Raw genomic sequence first — 13,718 nt, 5'->3', positions numbered from 1 at the left:
TGTGGCTGGTGTGTTGCTGACAGGCTACTGGAGTCAGAGTTGCTGGACCAGGGCTGTAGCTATACACACACAGGGTGTGATCTGAATGCTGTTTAGCTGTTTGTGAGTGGCCCAGGTTGGGAGCTACAACAGCAAAGCACTGTGAGGCAGCCAAGATTGCAGGGCAGGAGGTGACAGGTCTGGATTGCACCTGGGAGTGTTATAAGCAAGACATGAGAAGGAATTCTTCCACTCAACTCAGCACTGATAAGGCCTCAGCTGGAATATTGTGTCCAGTTCTGAGCACCACACTCTGGGAAAGATGTGAACAAACTGGAGAAAGTGCAGAGGAGAGCAACAAAAAACATTAAAGGTCTAGAAAACATGACCAACGAGGAAAGATTGAAAAAATTGTTTGTTTAGTCTGGAGAAGAAAAGACTGAGGAGGGACATTATAAAGAGGAGGGTGATAAATTGTTTTCCTTAATTTCTGAGGACAGGACAAGTAGTAATGGAATTAAATTGCAGCAAGGCAGATTTAGGTTAGACAGTGCGAAAAACGTCCTGTCAGGGTATTTAATCACTGGAACAAAGTACCTAGGGAGGTTGTGGAATCTCGATCATTGGAGGTTTTTAAATACAGGTTAGACAATCATCTGTCAGGGATGGTCTAGATCAGTGATTTTCAACCTGTGGTCCACGGAGCCCTGAAGGTCCGCAGACTATGTCTAAGATTTCCAAAGGGGCCACACCTGCATTTATAATTTTTAGGGGTCCGCAAATGAAATAAGGTTGAAAACCACAGGTCTAGATAATACTTAGTCCAGCCTCAGTGCAGCGGACTGGACTAGATGACCTATTGAGGTCCCTTCCAGTCCTATATTTCTATGATTTTTATGGTTTATCCTTTAGCCAAGAATCCAACAAAGGAACGGACATTCCTATAGTAAGAACATTCAAGGTTGCAGTAGCAAGGATTTAAAGAAACAACAACACCCAAGAGGTTTGGAAGGGTAATATCCAACCTCTAACTAATGGGGTTAGGAAGTAGTTTTCCTTATGTGCAGGCTATTTATAAGGTTTCTTGCACGTTCCTCTAAAGCAGTGGTCTCCAAACTTTTTGGAGCGCGCACACCCAGGGCCAGCTCAAGGGAAGCAAAAAAAAAGAGCTGCAGGGAAAGACTTTCGGCAGTGCTCCCCCTGCTGCGCACCCCCAGGGATGGTCTTGTGCACAAAGTGGGGTGCGCGCACCCCAGGTGGGAGACCACTGCTCTAAAGAATCTGGTGTTGGCCATTGTTGGAGACAGGAACCTGGACCAGATGGACCACAGGTCCGATCCAATAGGGCAGTTCTTGCACTCCTAATACAAGAGATCTATCCCACCTGTGTTGCACATTAATGGGAGTTTCACTCTGTGCACACTACGAAAGGCTCTGCTGACCACTGGTGGTCCAGAGACTATAGTGTAGGATTTACTGTTTTAAGTCACCTGAGACTCCCACCTATGCAAGTACTCAAGTAGCCAGGGGTATCTCTGGCAAAAAATAAATCTCTTTTGCACCAGAGTTTGAGTTGGGCCATTCACATACTAGCATTCATGTGTCTGTATTAAAACTTGCCAGCTAGGTTGATAGTCCTGACTGTTCTCACCTCATATGGCTGGAGCTCAAGGGCCGTGGTATTTAGGTAGGAAGGAGTCCATTGGCTGGAAATGCTGACCTTAACATTGCTGAATGTCTTTCTGGAAGCATGGAGCAGGGAGTAACTGCAAGACAGAGAGTGAACACACATAGTTTTGACAGATCTTCACTGGAGCAGAAAGCGAAAGGGACCCAAAATTCCATACACAGTCTGCTTCAGGGCCCAGCCAAGAACCTATTCTTTATTTTTTGGTGGGAGTGGAAGCACCCTAATGTGCAGTTACATACTCTGATTGTTGTTAGTTGGGGAGGAATACCAGGCCTAGGAGTGTGATCAGTGTCTCAATTTGGAGGGACGGATTTTTTTTTTTTTTTAAGGTGGGGGGAGATGAAATGTTCACCAATGGTTATACACTTCACACACACACACACTTTCCCAGCTAATCACCACCACAAGTTCTTGTCTAAAGACACATCAGATATCCTCTCTCCTCCAGAACTCTGCATGAATCACTGTGTGTAGAATGCAGTGAGGAGAAGAAAGCTACCAACAGCAATGGCAGAGCACTTCCCACTGATTAGAGCGCTCATTAAATGTGCTCATTGTTGGGACTGAGGGTTTATTTTCCCCAGCTTTTGGAAGGCTCCACTTGCTTCCACTCTTCTGTTGTGTAATTCTGCATGCAGTGAGATGGACGGGTCAAAGAAGTCCATCATGAGTACTATTTATGTCAGTGGTTTTCAACTTTTTTTTCATTTGTGGACCCCTAATAAATTTTGTATGGAGCTGCGCTCCCATTTGAAAATCCTAGAAATAGTCTGAGGACCCCCAGGGGCCACAGACCACAGGGGCATTAAAAGTATCTAACTGCACATTAGGGTGCTTCAACTTCCACCAAAAACAAACAAACAAACAAACAAACAAACAGTTTTTAGCTGGCCCTGAAGACCACTATTTTATGGTAACAACCACCTTTCATGGATCGCTTAGATACAGCCTGCGGTCCCTCTGGGGTCCACAGACCATAGGTTGAAAACCACTGATTTATGTCAGTATTCACACAGGGAATATGCATTTAGTTATTTGAATGCACAGGAAACGCCGGCACAACATTACTGACACTGTGCCTCCCTCCACACATCATTACTACTTGGCTTTTTATAGAACCAATGGTCAGATCTTCTCATTATCCTCCTTTCCTTTCCCTCCACACATGCACCCCCAAACGCAACTGGACGAATGTCATGCAGATCCAGGAGCGGCCAACCTACCTGAAGAAGGTAAGCAGGAACACAGCAATGTGGTGATGAGTGCAATGGGACACAAGGGACCTGTTTGCAGGCTGCCTTTGCAAAATCCTAGGCATAGCCATACTTCTGGCCTCGCCCTCCTTCTGGCCCTTGGCCTCAAAAGCTGGAAGTTAGTTTAGGTCATTTCTCTTCTCACTTAAAAGGAAAGAGGGAAAAAAAAAACATTTTAAGAAAAGCTCACGTATAAAACAATGTTCAGCAAGTAGCTGGAACGCAGCAAGGGGTACAATGCTATTACACTCATTCCCAGTGAAGTTCAAGTCTCTAACCTCACCTTTAATGTTCTGCACATCTCTGTGCCCATCTCATCAGCTTCTCCTTCCCCGGCACCAGTAATGCCTGGAACAGTCTTTCTCATGCCCCAAGCACCTTCACAGTCCTACTTCTTTCACATGCACTTCCTAGGTCCTGTCTGTCTCGGTTCTTAAAGGGTGCCCATCAGCAGACAAACTCCCCAAGGGTCTCTCTCCCCACTCCCTGACCTGTCATCCATCCCCTACTCATATTTGTCCAACTTAGATTGCAAGACGCTCAGTGAACGAACTATTTTGCACCATACAGACTGATCACAAGAGTCTTACTTGCTACTGGTATATGACTTACACGCACCAGTGATCTTAAAGCAATAGTTCACGTTCACATATCTGTCTCTTGCCAGCATCTGCTGGAGTCAAGTGTGAGATTTTGAATTTAAATGGCTCTTCCTTTGCCAATAAGATGTCAATGTACAAAAAAAAGTGGACTTACACAGTTGGAAAAAGGGAAACAGTTGGAAAAGGGGAAGCTTAGCTTAGAAATTATGGGGTGGTGAGGTCCAGTAGATGGGCCTCCTGCCTACCAGTCCTGTGCCCTATATTCTAGTCCCATCTTGGCCACAGTTGTGATGTACAACATCAGGCAAGCCACTTAACTTCTCTGCACCTCACCATCCCCATCTGCAGACTGATGTTCATGCCTGCCCATGCCTCCCCCTTCTACAGTTGCAAGGTATGGTTAGTGAAAGGGTTCTGACACTAAGGTCAAGTCAAAGAACGTAACAGTTTACTTAGAGACTTACAGTTAGATCAGAGAAACCAAAGCAAGGAAGAAGTGTGCAGTGCTTGCTAAAAACTAGGGGAATGGACTAGACCAGTGTTTTTCAAACCGTAGGTCGCGACCCAGTACTAGGTTGCGGCATGTACGGCAATGGGTCGCCTTGCTCTGGTCAGCACTGCTGACCAGGACGTTAAAAGTCCCGTCAACGGTGCTGCTCAGCTAAGGTAGGTTAGTGCCAACCTGCTCCGACACTGCGCTACGCCCCGGAAGCGGCCAGCAGCGGGTCTGGCCACTAGGCAGGGGGGCCACGGGGCTCTGCACGCTGCCCCCCGCCCTGAGCACTGGCTCTGCACTCTCACTGGCCAGGAACCAGCCAATGGGAACTGGGGGTGTGATGCCTGTGGGCGAGAGTCGTGTGAAGTCGCTTGCGTGCCTCCGCCTAGGACCCGGACCTGCTGCTGGCTGCTTCCGGGGTGCAGCACAGTCCGTGGTGCCAGGACAGGCGGGAAGCCTGCCTCTGAACCCTGGCTGCGCTGCTGACCGGGAGCCATCGGAGGTAAGTCCATGCCCCAATCCCCTGCCACAGCCCTGAGCCCCCCCAAACCTGGAACTCCTTCCTGCACCTCAAACCCCTCATCTGTGGCCCCAGCCCAGAGCCCTGACCCCCCGCAACCCCGAGTCCCCCCCCAAACGCAGAGCCCCTCCTGCACCCCAAACCCCTCATCCCTCAGCCCACCCCAGAGCCTGCACGCCCAGCCTAGAGCCCTGACCCCCTCCCACACCCCAACCCCCTGCCCCAGCCGAGCCCCCTCCCACACCCTGAACTCCTCATTCCCGGCCCCACCCCACAGCCCTCACCCAAACCCTCTGCCCCAGCCCTGAGCCTTTCCCACACCCCAAACCCCTCATGCCCAGCTCCGTTGGGTCGCAGGCATCAACAATTTTCTTCAACTGGGTTCCCAGAAAAAAAGTTTGAAAACCACTGGACTAGACTCAAGAGGCTCCTTCCAACCTTGTCACTGGCCAAGCCTTAAACTCAACTCAATGGCAGTTCTGTGTTTGCCTGTCTGTAGATAACACAGTAACTTGTGAATTCCACATCCGATCTATTTCAAAATGTATGGGAATAGTTTAGGCATCGATAGAACCGAAGGGGGGACAAATGGAGCCCCTGCCATTTGATTAGCACAGCCACAGCTTCAAACACCTCTGCCATTGTCTTTAGATCAAAAAACTGGTTAATGACACCCCCTAGTGCCTTCCTGCATAACACCCCACACATTCTCCCGAAAGAGTTTAACATGTTGATACCCTGATTTATCTCACCAAGAAGAACAAGGAGGGGGAGCATGTACACAGCCCCTGTTATACAGGCGGAGATGTGAACAGGGAATGGGGGCAGCCAGAGCTGTCATGGGGGAGACTGGGGAACCTGATGTGGGAGGCAAGGCAAATGGGGGGGGGGGGGGGGAGGGAGGAAGATGGTTCACATAGAGTCCCTACCTTGGGGGGAGAATAAGGGACCCTGTTATGCAGAGAGGAGGAATGGGGGATACACAGAGCACATGCCATGGGGAGAACAGAGGCTACACAGAAGCCCTGATATTGGGAAGAAGGTGGGAATGGAGTGGGAGAGGGAATGGGGCAGAGAGCACCCTTGGCAAGGAGGGAGATTATGTGACCCTGGAATGGGAGAAAAGAGAGGGATGGAGGGCACACACAGAGCCCCTGCCATGGACCTTTGTGATGTGGGATCTGAACCCTTAAGGATAGTAGGGCCTAAGGGTCATCCCACCCATTCTGTAGTGTGGCCCTTTAAGGTTTAGAATGGAAAGGTCTAGGAAAATGACAGAGGCAGGTATGGGGAGAGAGGAAGTGGTCCTGAGGGAAGTCTGTGTTTGCGGAAAACCTGTGCTGTTATTCCTTTAAGAGGGCAAGACAGCTCCCCTCTCTCCCAAGCAACCAGAGCCAGCTCTGGGAAAGAGGGCTGTATGCATATATCCTGACTCAGCTCTCAGCACAGACACCAGCGGGAGGAGGCAGCCTACTCGCTGAACCCTGGTGGGCTGCTTAAAGACAGGGATTGGCTGAAGGAGCCGCTGGAAAGTCACAGCCAGCCTGAGATAAGAAACAAAGGGCACGCCCCGATTGAAAACCCCAACCCCTAGGAGGAAGGCTGGGAAGACCCCTGACAAGGGATGCTTTTGGGGAAAGCTGTATAAACCGAACCCAGGAGAAGGGATATATTGTGTAAAGCTTCTGGAGGCAAGTGGCTATTTCTGAAAACCCCCATTCGAGGAAACTGAGGAAAATGTGCCTGCAGGGCCTTGCTCGGCCAGCAGGAGGCACTACAGAGGAGACATCCCCTATGGCAAGTGAGCGTGTGGGAATCATGCAATGGGGAACAATGGGATACACAACTCCTTATGGGGAATTGGTGCACACAGAGAGCTGCTGCCAGTGGGGAGGTTGCGAGGTGCCCAGGGAATAGAGGGGATGGGAAGGTGGTGCACAGGGAGTTTGTGGTTGGGAATGGAAGAATGCAAGGAGCCCATGGTGGGAGCAAAGTGCTTGGTCTAGAGAAGCTATGAAGGGTGAGACTGACCCCCTACTGTAAGATCGCCTTTATTCACAGCTGCAAAGTCAACCAAGAAAAATCCCCCTGAAGTTACTGTTAACTAACATCTACTAGCTCTAACACAGTGTCGCCAAGCATTTTATGCACCAGATCACTTTTTGAATTTAATTGCAACCTAGGATCTACCCTACCTGTTCCCCGAGGCCCCTCCCCCCATCTCCCCACCCCCAGTCGCTCGCTCTCCCCAACCCTCACACACTTTCACCAAGCTGGGGGTTGGGGTTCGAGAGAGGGTGTGGGCTCTGGGCTGGCGCTGAGGGGTTTGGGAGGGCACTCCAGGCTGAGACTGGGGCAGGGGATTGGGGTGCAGGAGAGAGTGGGGGTGCAAGCTCTGGGAGGGAGTTTGGGGGCAGGAGGGGGCTCCGAGCTGGGGCAGAGTGTTGGGGTGCAGGAAGGGGTACAGGGTACTGGCTCCGGGAGAGGGGGTCAGGGCTGGAGCAGGGGATTGGGATGTAGGAGGGGGTTCAGGGTGCAGGAAGGGGTATGGAGTGCTGGCTCCGGGAGAGGGCTCAGGGCTGGGCTCCTGCCAGGCAGTACATACCTCGATCAGCTCCTGGCAGTGCAGTGGGGCTAAGGCAGGCTCCCTGCCTGCCCCACGCCACTTCTGGAAGGGGCCAACTCCCCCCTGCAGCCCGTGGGGGAGGGGCACGTGGCTCTGCGTGCTGCCCCTCTCTGCAGGCACTGCGCCCGCGGCTCCCATTGGTCGCAGTTCCCCATTCTCAGCCAATGGGAGTTGTGGGGGTGGTGCTTGTAGGCAGGAGCAGCAAGCAGAGACCTCTGTCCCTCCCCACAGGTGCATGCTAGCCACTTCCAGGAGCGGCATGGGGCCAGGGTGGACAGGGAGCCTGCCCTAGTTGCAGCCCTGCTGCGCCGCCAGACTTTTAGCGGCCAGAGATCGCAATCTACCGGGAGAGTCTCCGGGATCAACCAGTCAATGGCTATCGACTGGTTGGTGAATACTGCTCTAATACATCCCCTGTGCCCCACCAGGGCTGGATTGTTCTCTAGAAAGCATATCTTTGACACTGCTATAAAGTTGGCTCTGGGAATATTAACAGTAGCTATTAGTATTACCAGCCAATTTTCAGCTAGTTAACACTCCCTTTCCCTCCCACAGTTTCTTTTATGCAAATAAAAAAAGTGTCAATACACTGTGCTATACAAACATTTAAAACACTGCATGGGTGGGGAGACTTGTGATTTAGCCGTGTCAACATTGGCTAGCCAAATCAAACTAGAAAACCATTCAGTGGGAGCAGTGTTGCAAAACAGCACTGAAACCCACCACACATTCTGAATTCCAGCTAAGGAAACATTCCTCCTTTGGGCTGTGAGCCAGTTTACCAAAGAGAACTTAGTGGGACAGGAGAAACACAGAATTCCTCTGTCTTCCTTCACATGTGCAGATGCCTTTGTGATGCTTTGTATGTTTGACAGGACGAAAGTAAAGTGGACGCATCTCAAATTTTCAGCCACACAATCCAATTTGGAGCGCTTAACGCTCACCACCCAGTCTGTCTCCCTCCCTCTTTTCTGGGTTACTGGCTGATGCATTACTTCTTACTTGAACCCTAGGGCAGAAAAGCAAAATGTTTATGGAAATCCCCATCCCATGGCTACTCCACAGGTTCTTTTTTTCCTCTTCTGTCCAATATTTTTTTAAAAAAAGATTCCATTAAATGAACCTCCGCAGTGAAAATCTTACTGCTAAGGTCTCCTAAGGCAGACATGCCTGGCACTAAATATGCTATAGCCACTAAAAGTGCTGATGGATGTTAAATGGCAAAGTGTTCTGGGGTTGGTTCGTTTCTTTAAATAGGCAAAGCACCTACCCTGGGAATAGTGGAAGAAGAGAAATACACAGCAACAACCATCTTTTGACTGCAAATCTACCTGCAGGTTATAACTAGGGCTGGTTGGGGAGATGGAAGGATACAGTGTGTACATGTGCCTCAGAATAGCCATTAGCCTGACAGTGAGAGCACTCACCTCAGACATGAAACTCTGGTTCAAACCAGACTATTGGGCGAGTCTTGGGGCTTGGCTACACTTGCGAATTAGAGCACGTTAAAGGAGCCCTGGGTACCCTAGCTCACTATCCGTCCACACTGGCACGTAGAGCACTCTGACTACATGGCTAGAGCGCTCCTGGTACTCCACCTCGGCGAGAAGATTAACACTTGTTGTGTCTTGGCTGAAATGCCCGGGCGTCAGTGTGAATGAGGTGTTGCATTACTGCGCTCTGATCAGCCTCCGGAAGCGTCCCATAATCCCCTTAAGTTAAGTGGCCACTCTTCTCATTGTTTTGGAATCGCTGCAGGAATGCGGATATGCCCTTTGAAAGCTCCATTTCTGCTTATCTGCTCCGAGACAAAGCAACCATAATTGTGGAATGCTGTGTGTGAGAGAGGGAGGTGGGGAGGGGAGGGGGGGCAGGTCTGCTGCTGTCTGAACTTACAAGACAGCATGTGGACATGCTCTTAGCCCCCGCCCCAAAACCCACTCTCTCTCCCCCCCACATACACACAACACACTCCCTGTCACACTCCACGCCCCGCCCCCCTTTGAAAAGCACATTGCAGTCACTTGCATGCTGGGATAGCTGCCCATAATGCACCTCTCCCAATGCAGCTGCAAGTGCCGCAAATGTGGGATCTCATTTCCCTTGTCCCAGCACACAGGGCTGTACACAGACGACTGCTTGGAGACTGGGGTAGCTCCCTCCATAGGCAAGTCAATACCCCTGACAGACACAGGCACAGTTCCTTCACTGTCACAATTCTCCATACAGGTTAACAGGTAAGGTATAGGGACACTCATCTTCCACTATCCTCACCTTCCCAAACTGCTGACTAGACAAAGCCATCCCCTCATAAGGCTGCCTAGGCTCATCCAAACTTTCCTTACCAGGCACACTGCCACGCCCCACAGACAAACTGCTGCTCTTCTCACTACCCTGAGCTACTTCCAGCAAATCAAAGGTACCCTTTTCCGGTTCACTTTTACAAGCTGTACTAGCCAACAATCCATCACCCATCAAAAATCTACCCTTTCCTTCCTCAGTTAGGGCTTCAACCTGACCATCCACTTTAATCTGCTCCTGAGAAACATTGTCCTGACCAATGAGTTCTTTCTGTGCTTGATCTAATTCCAGATTCACTTCTGAGATATTAGACAGACATTCAGAAACTTCATTCACAGACAAACAGCTACTTTCCAAAGACAAATTTCTGGAAAAGCCCTCCATATACACAACTTTAGGATTAATCCTCTCCTGTGCCTGGTTTGTGTTAACTTGACTGAACATAGCTTTAATATCATTTCCAATCATAAGATCCTTAGGGATTGTGTTCTTCATTCCTACAACCATGGTGCCCTCAAATCCCTTCCATTTAAGGTGGATTTTAGCCAAAGGCACCCTAACAGAATACTCATATAGGGCTACAACAGTTACACTTTCATCTAGCCAATAATCTTCCTCCCTGACAAGACTTGCTTTAACCAAAGTAATATCTGCTGTGGCGTGTCTCCATGCCATACACCTTACTCCATTCACTTCTGCACTGCTAATAAAATCTGCATTATTTTTCCCATATTTAGCTTTAATGAGTTTTAAGGTCAAATTCTTCAGACACCACAGAAACATCATTTGCACACAGGGCACCAGTGCTGGGCTCTGTGTGGCTTGCCTGTGAGTTTATAACAACAGGATTAGCATTTGCCACGGCATTTGGGGTTGCTGGTTTTGGGCTGCCCTTCAGGGTTGGGCAATCTGGTCTCATGTGGCCAAGCACACCACAGTGATAGCATTCAGCCTGTTTATTCTCATGGTGAGAGTTCCTACCCTCTGGGCCCCCAGGAGCTCTTTTATAATAGTCAGGGCCAGGTTTACTTTTAAATCCTTCCCTCCTCTTGAACTGGGGAACCTGGTGATTAATTTTTCCCTGGGGTTTATACCCTTCCTGAGCCCCGTTTTGGGTATGGGCATCTGCTATCTCTGCAGCCCGTAGGACTGACTCAGGGTCCCTATCACACACAGTCTGCTCTCACATGGTCAGGCACAATGTCTAAGAACTGTTCCAAAGTTATTAAATCCAGCAGTTTTTCAAAACTCCCCTGCACCTTTGCTCCCACAACCCACTTTTTAACAAAACCCATCAGCTTATGAGCACATTCTACAAAAGTAGAAAGAAAAGGAGTACTTGCGGCACCTTAGAGACTAACAAATTTATTTGAGCATAAGCTTTCGTGAGCTACAGCTCACTTCATCGGATGTATTCAGTGGAAAATACAGTGGGGAGATTGCAGTGTTCTCCAACTGGTTTTTGAATGTTATAATTCTTGACGTCTGATTTGTGTCCATTTATTCTTTTACATAGAGACTGTCCAGTTTGACCAACGTACATGGCAGAGCGGCATTGCTGGCGCATGATGGTATATATCACATGTGGACACCATCGTAGGGCCTAATCACATCAACCACACTATCAGAGGCTCGTCACCTGCACATACCAATGTGATTAGGCCCTACGATGGTGTCCACATGTGCCAGCAATGCCCCTCTGCCACGTACAATGGTCAAACTGGACAGTCTCTACGTAAAAGAATAAATGGACACAAATCAGACGTCAAGAATTATAACATTCAAAAACCAGTTGGAGAACACTGCAATCTCTCTGGTCACTCGATTACAGACCTAAAAGTGGCAATACTTCAACAAAAAAACTTCAAAAACAGACTCAAAACGAGAGACTGCTGAATTGGAATTAATTTGCAAACTGGATACAATTAACTTAGGCATGAATAGAGACTGGGAGTGGATGGCTCATTACACAAAGTAAAACTATTTCCACATATTTATTCCCCGCCTCCACCCCCCACTGTTCCCCGGACGTTCTTGTCAACTGCTGGAAATGGCACACCTTATCACTACAAAAGGTTTTTTCCCCCCCACTCTCCTGCTGGTAATAGCTCATCTTAAGTGATCACTCCGGTTACAGTGTGTATGGTAACACCCATTGTTTCATGTTCTCTATGTATATAAATCTCCCCACTGTATTTTCCACTGAATCCATCCGATGAAGTGAGCTGTAGCTCACGAAAGCTTACGCTCAAATAAATTTGTTAGTCTCTAAGATGCCACAAGTACTTCTTTTCTTTTTGCGAATACAGACTAACACGGCTGCTACTCTGAAACCTACAAAAGTACAATCATTAGACATTTTAAACTTTCTAAACTTAACTCTGTAAGAATCGGGAGTAACCTTGAACCACCTCAACACAGAATCTTTAAACCGCTCATAATCCAAGGCTTCTTGTTCCCCCAGTTCATTAAATACCTCCCTGGTTTTTCCAGTCAGTCTGATCATTGGGGATCTGGTACAGATTGCAGAGCCGTTCAAAGGTAGACAAAAACTCCTCTATATCCTCAAAAAGAGAACTTGTGGCACCTTAGAGACTAACATTTATTGGAGCATAAGCTTTTGTGAGCTATAGCTCACTTCATCGGATGGATTCAGTGGAAAATTTAATTTTACTCTAATTTTTTCTGCAGCTTCTGTAGCCTCAGGTAAGGGCTGTGCTCCTGCCTCCTGATTACTGGCCACGAACAGATTTCTCAGTTCTTGATTTGTAGCTTTCTTTCTAAAGCTTATCCCCTTTTCTGAACACAGATCTTCCAGAGCTTTTTTGCCAAGGCCCTCATATGCTCTTTGCTCACCCACTGTAACTGCTCTTTAACCAATCAAACTCTCAATACCAAAATTCAAATTTGGATAGCGTGGGATTCTGACCCAAAGTTTAATTGACCTGGTTCTGTGGATCCTGCCAACCACACCACTGACTATTGATGCTGGCTCTGGCGGGACCCAACTGAGAGTGCCAATTCAGGACAAATTGCTTCAAGCAGGGCAGTTACAGCCCAAGGCTGGGGTTTTTCCCACCTCTAAGGCAAACCAAACCAGACAAACAGAGAAGACTTTGGTCTCACCCCACTGGCTAACCACAAGTCACACAAGCAATTCCCTTAGACACGCCAGTTTCCCAGTATCTCCACCAGTGCCACTCATTATGGGGATGAATGGTTATGAAAACCAATACTCCAGTAACAGAAAAAGGTTCACTCGATCTCAAAGGACCAAGCCCCAGACCCAGGTCAATATATAAATCAGATCTTACCCACAAATCACGCTGTTGCCAATCCTTTGGAATCTAAAATCTAAAGGTTTATTCATAAAAGGAAAAGATCTAGATGAGAGATAGAATTGGTTAAATGGAATCAATTACATACAGTAATGGCAAAGTTCTTGGTTCAGGCTTGTAGCAGTGATAGAATAAACTGCAGGTTCAAATCAAGTCTCTGGAGTACATACACAGCTGGGATGGGTCTTTCAGTCCTTGGTTCAAAGCTTCAGTGTAGCAAAGTTCAGCAGCAGCTTTTTATATTCTCTTGCTGTGTGGTCTTTCTTTGTTCCAAAGACAAGTTGTCCCACACATGGCAAGGAAAAAAGTCAGAGTTCTGTCCGTAGGCATGTCCCTGCATATCTTGCTAAGATGCAAGGCGTGTCTGCCTTCTCTCAATACGTCATTTGTATATCTGATGGTCCTTAATGGGCCATCCAGCAGGCTAGGCAGAGCTGACACCAACTTGTCTGCGGTGTCACCCAGAAGAATAGCATAAGTTTGAAATACAGACACAATATTCATAACTTTAACTACAAAAATGATACACACATATAGATAGCATAATCGTAACCAGCAAGACATAACCTTGTCTGAGACACCTTATTTGACCCCCTTTATACAAGATCTGGTGCCACTACAGGACCTTGGTTGCAACAATGTTCTATCCTAGTTCACGTCAATAACGTCACATACATCAAATTAGATATCCTGACATCTTTGTCCATCCACCCACCTAGCCACCAAGCAATGAAAAATACCCAGTTCTTTAGAGGAAACCTAAGCACCCTATAATGCAATTTGTCAATGGCACAGAGAGGGAAAAAAATCCTTCCTGATGTGATCAGTTTACAGGGATAGTCAATTATTTTTTTGTGAAGATCCAAATTTCTTGGTCAATGTATAGTCAAGGTCCAGACTTCAGAGAAAATAA

General features: G+C 48.0%; 1 protein-coding gene across 2 annotated transcripts in view; it reads right to left on the bottom strand.

Annotated features, from left to right (window-relative positions):
* Nucleotides 1-13,718, bottom strand: part of SLC37A3 (solute carrier family 37 member 3) — a 48,618-nt gene that overhangs the window by 31,271 nt on the left and 3,629 nt on the right. For both annotated transcript variants that reach the window (XM_048830828.2, XM_048830821.2), the window contains exons 2-3: nucleotides 2,893-3,066; nucleotides 1,631-1,745 (exon numbers count right to left, since the gene is read on the bottom strand). In XM_048830828.2, the coding sequence (XP_048686785.1) occupies nucleotides 1,631-1,745; nucleotides 2,893-2,993 (216 nt within the window). In that variant the 5' untranslated portion in view covers nucleotides 2,994-3,066. The remainder of the gene's footprint in view (nucleotides 1-1,630; nucleotides 1,746-2,892; nucleotides 3,067-13,718) is intronic.

The sequence above is a fragment of the Caretta caretta genome, chromosome 1 (genome assembly GCF_965140235.1).
Source record: "Caretta caretta isolate rCarCar2 chromosome 1, rCarCar1.hap1, whole genome shotgun sequence".
In the NCBI taxonomy this organism is placed as follows: Eukaryota; Metazoa; Chordata; order Testudines; family Cheloniidae; genus Caretta; species Caretta caretta.
This window is presented reverse-complemented; position numbering and strand designations above follow the sequence as displayed.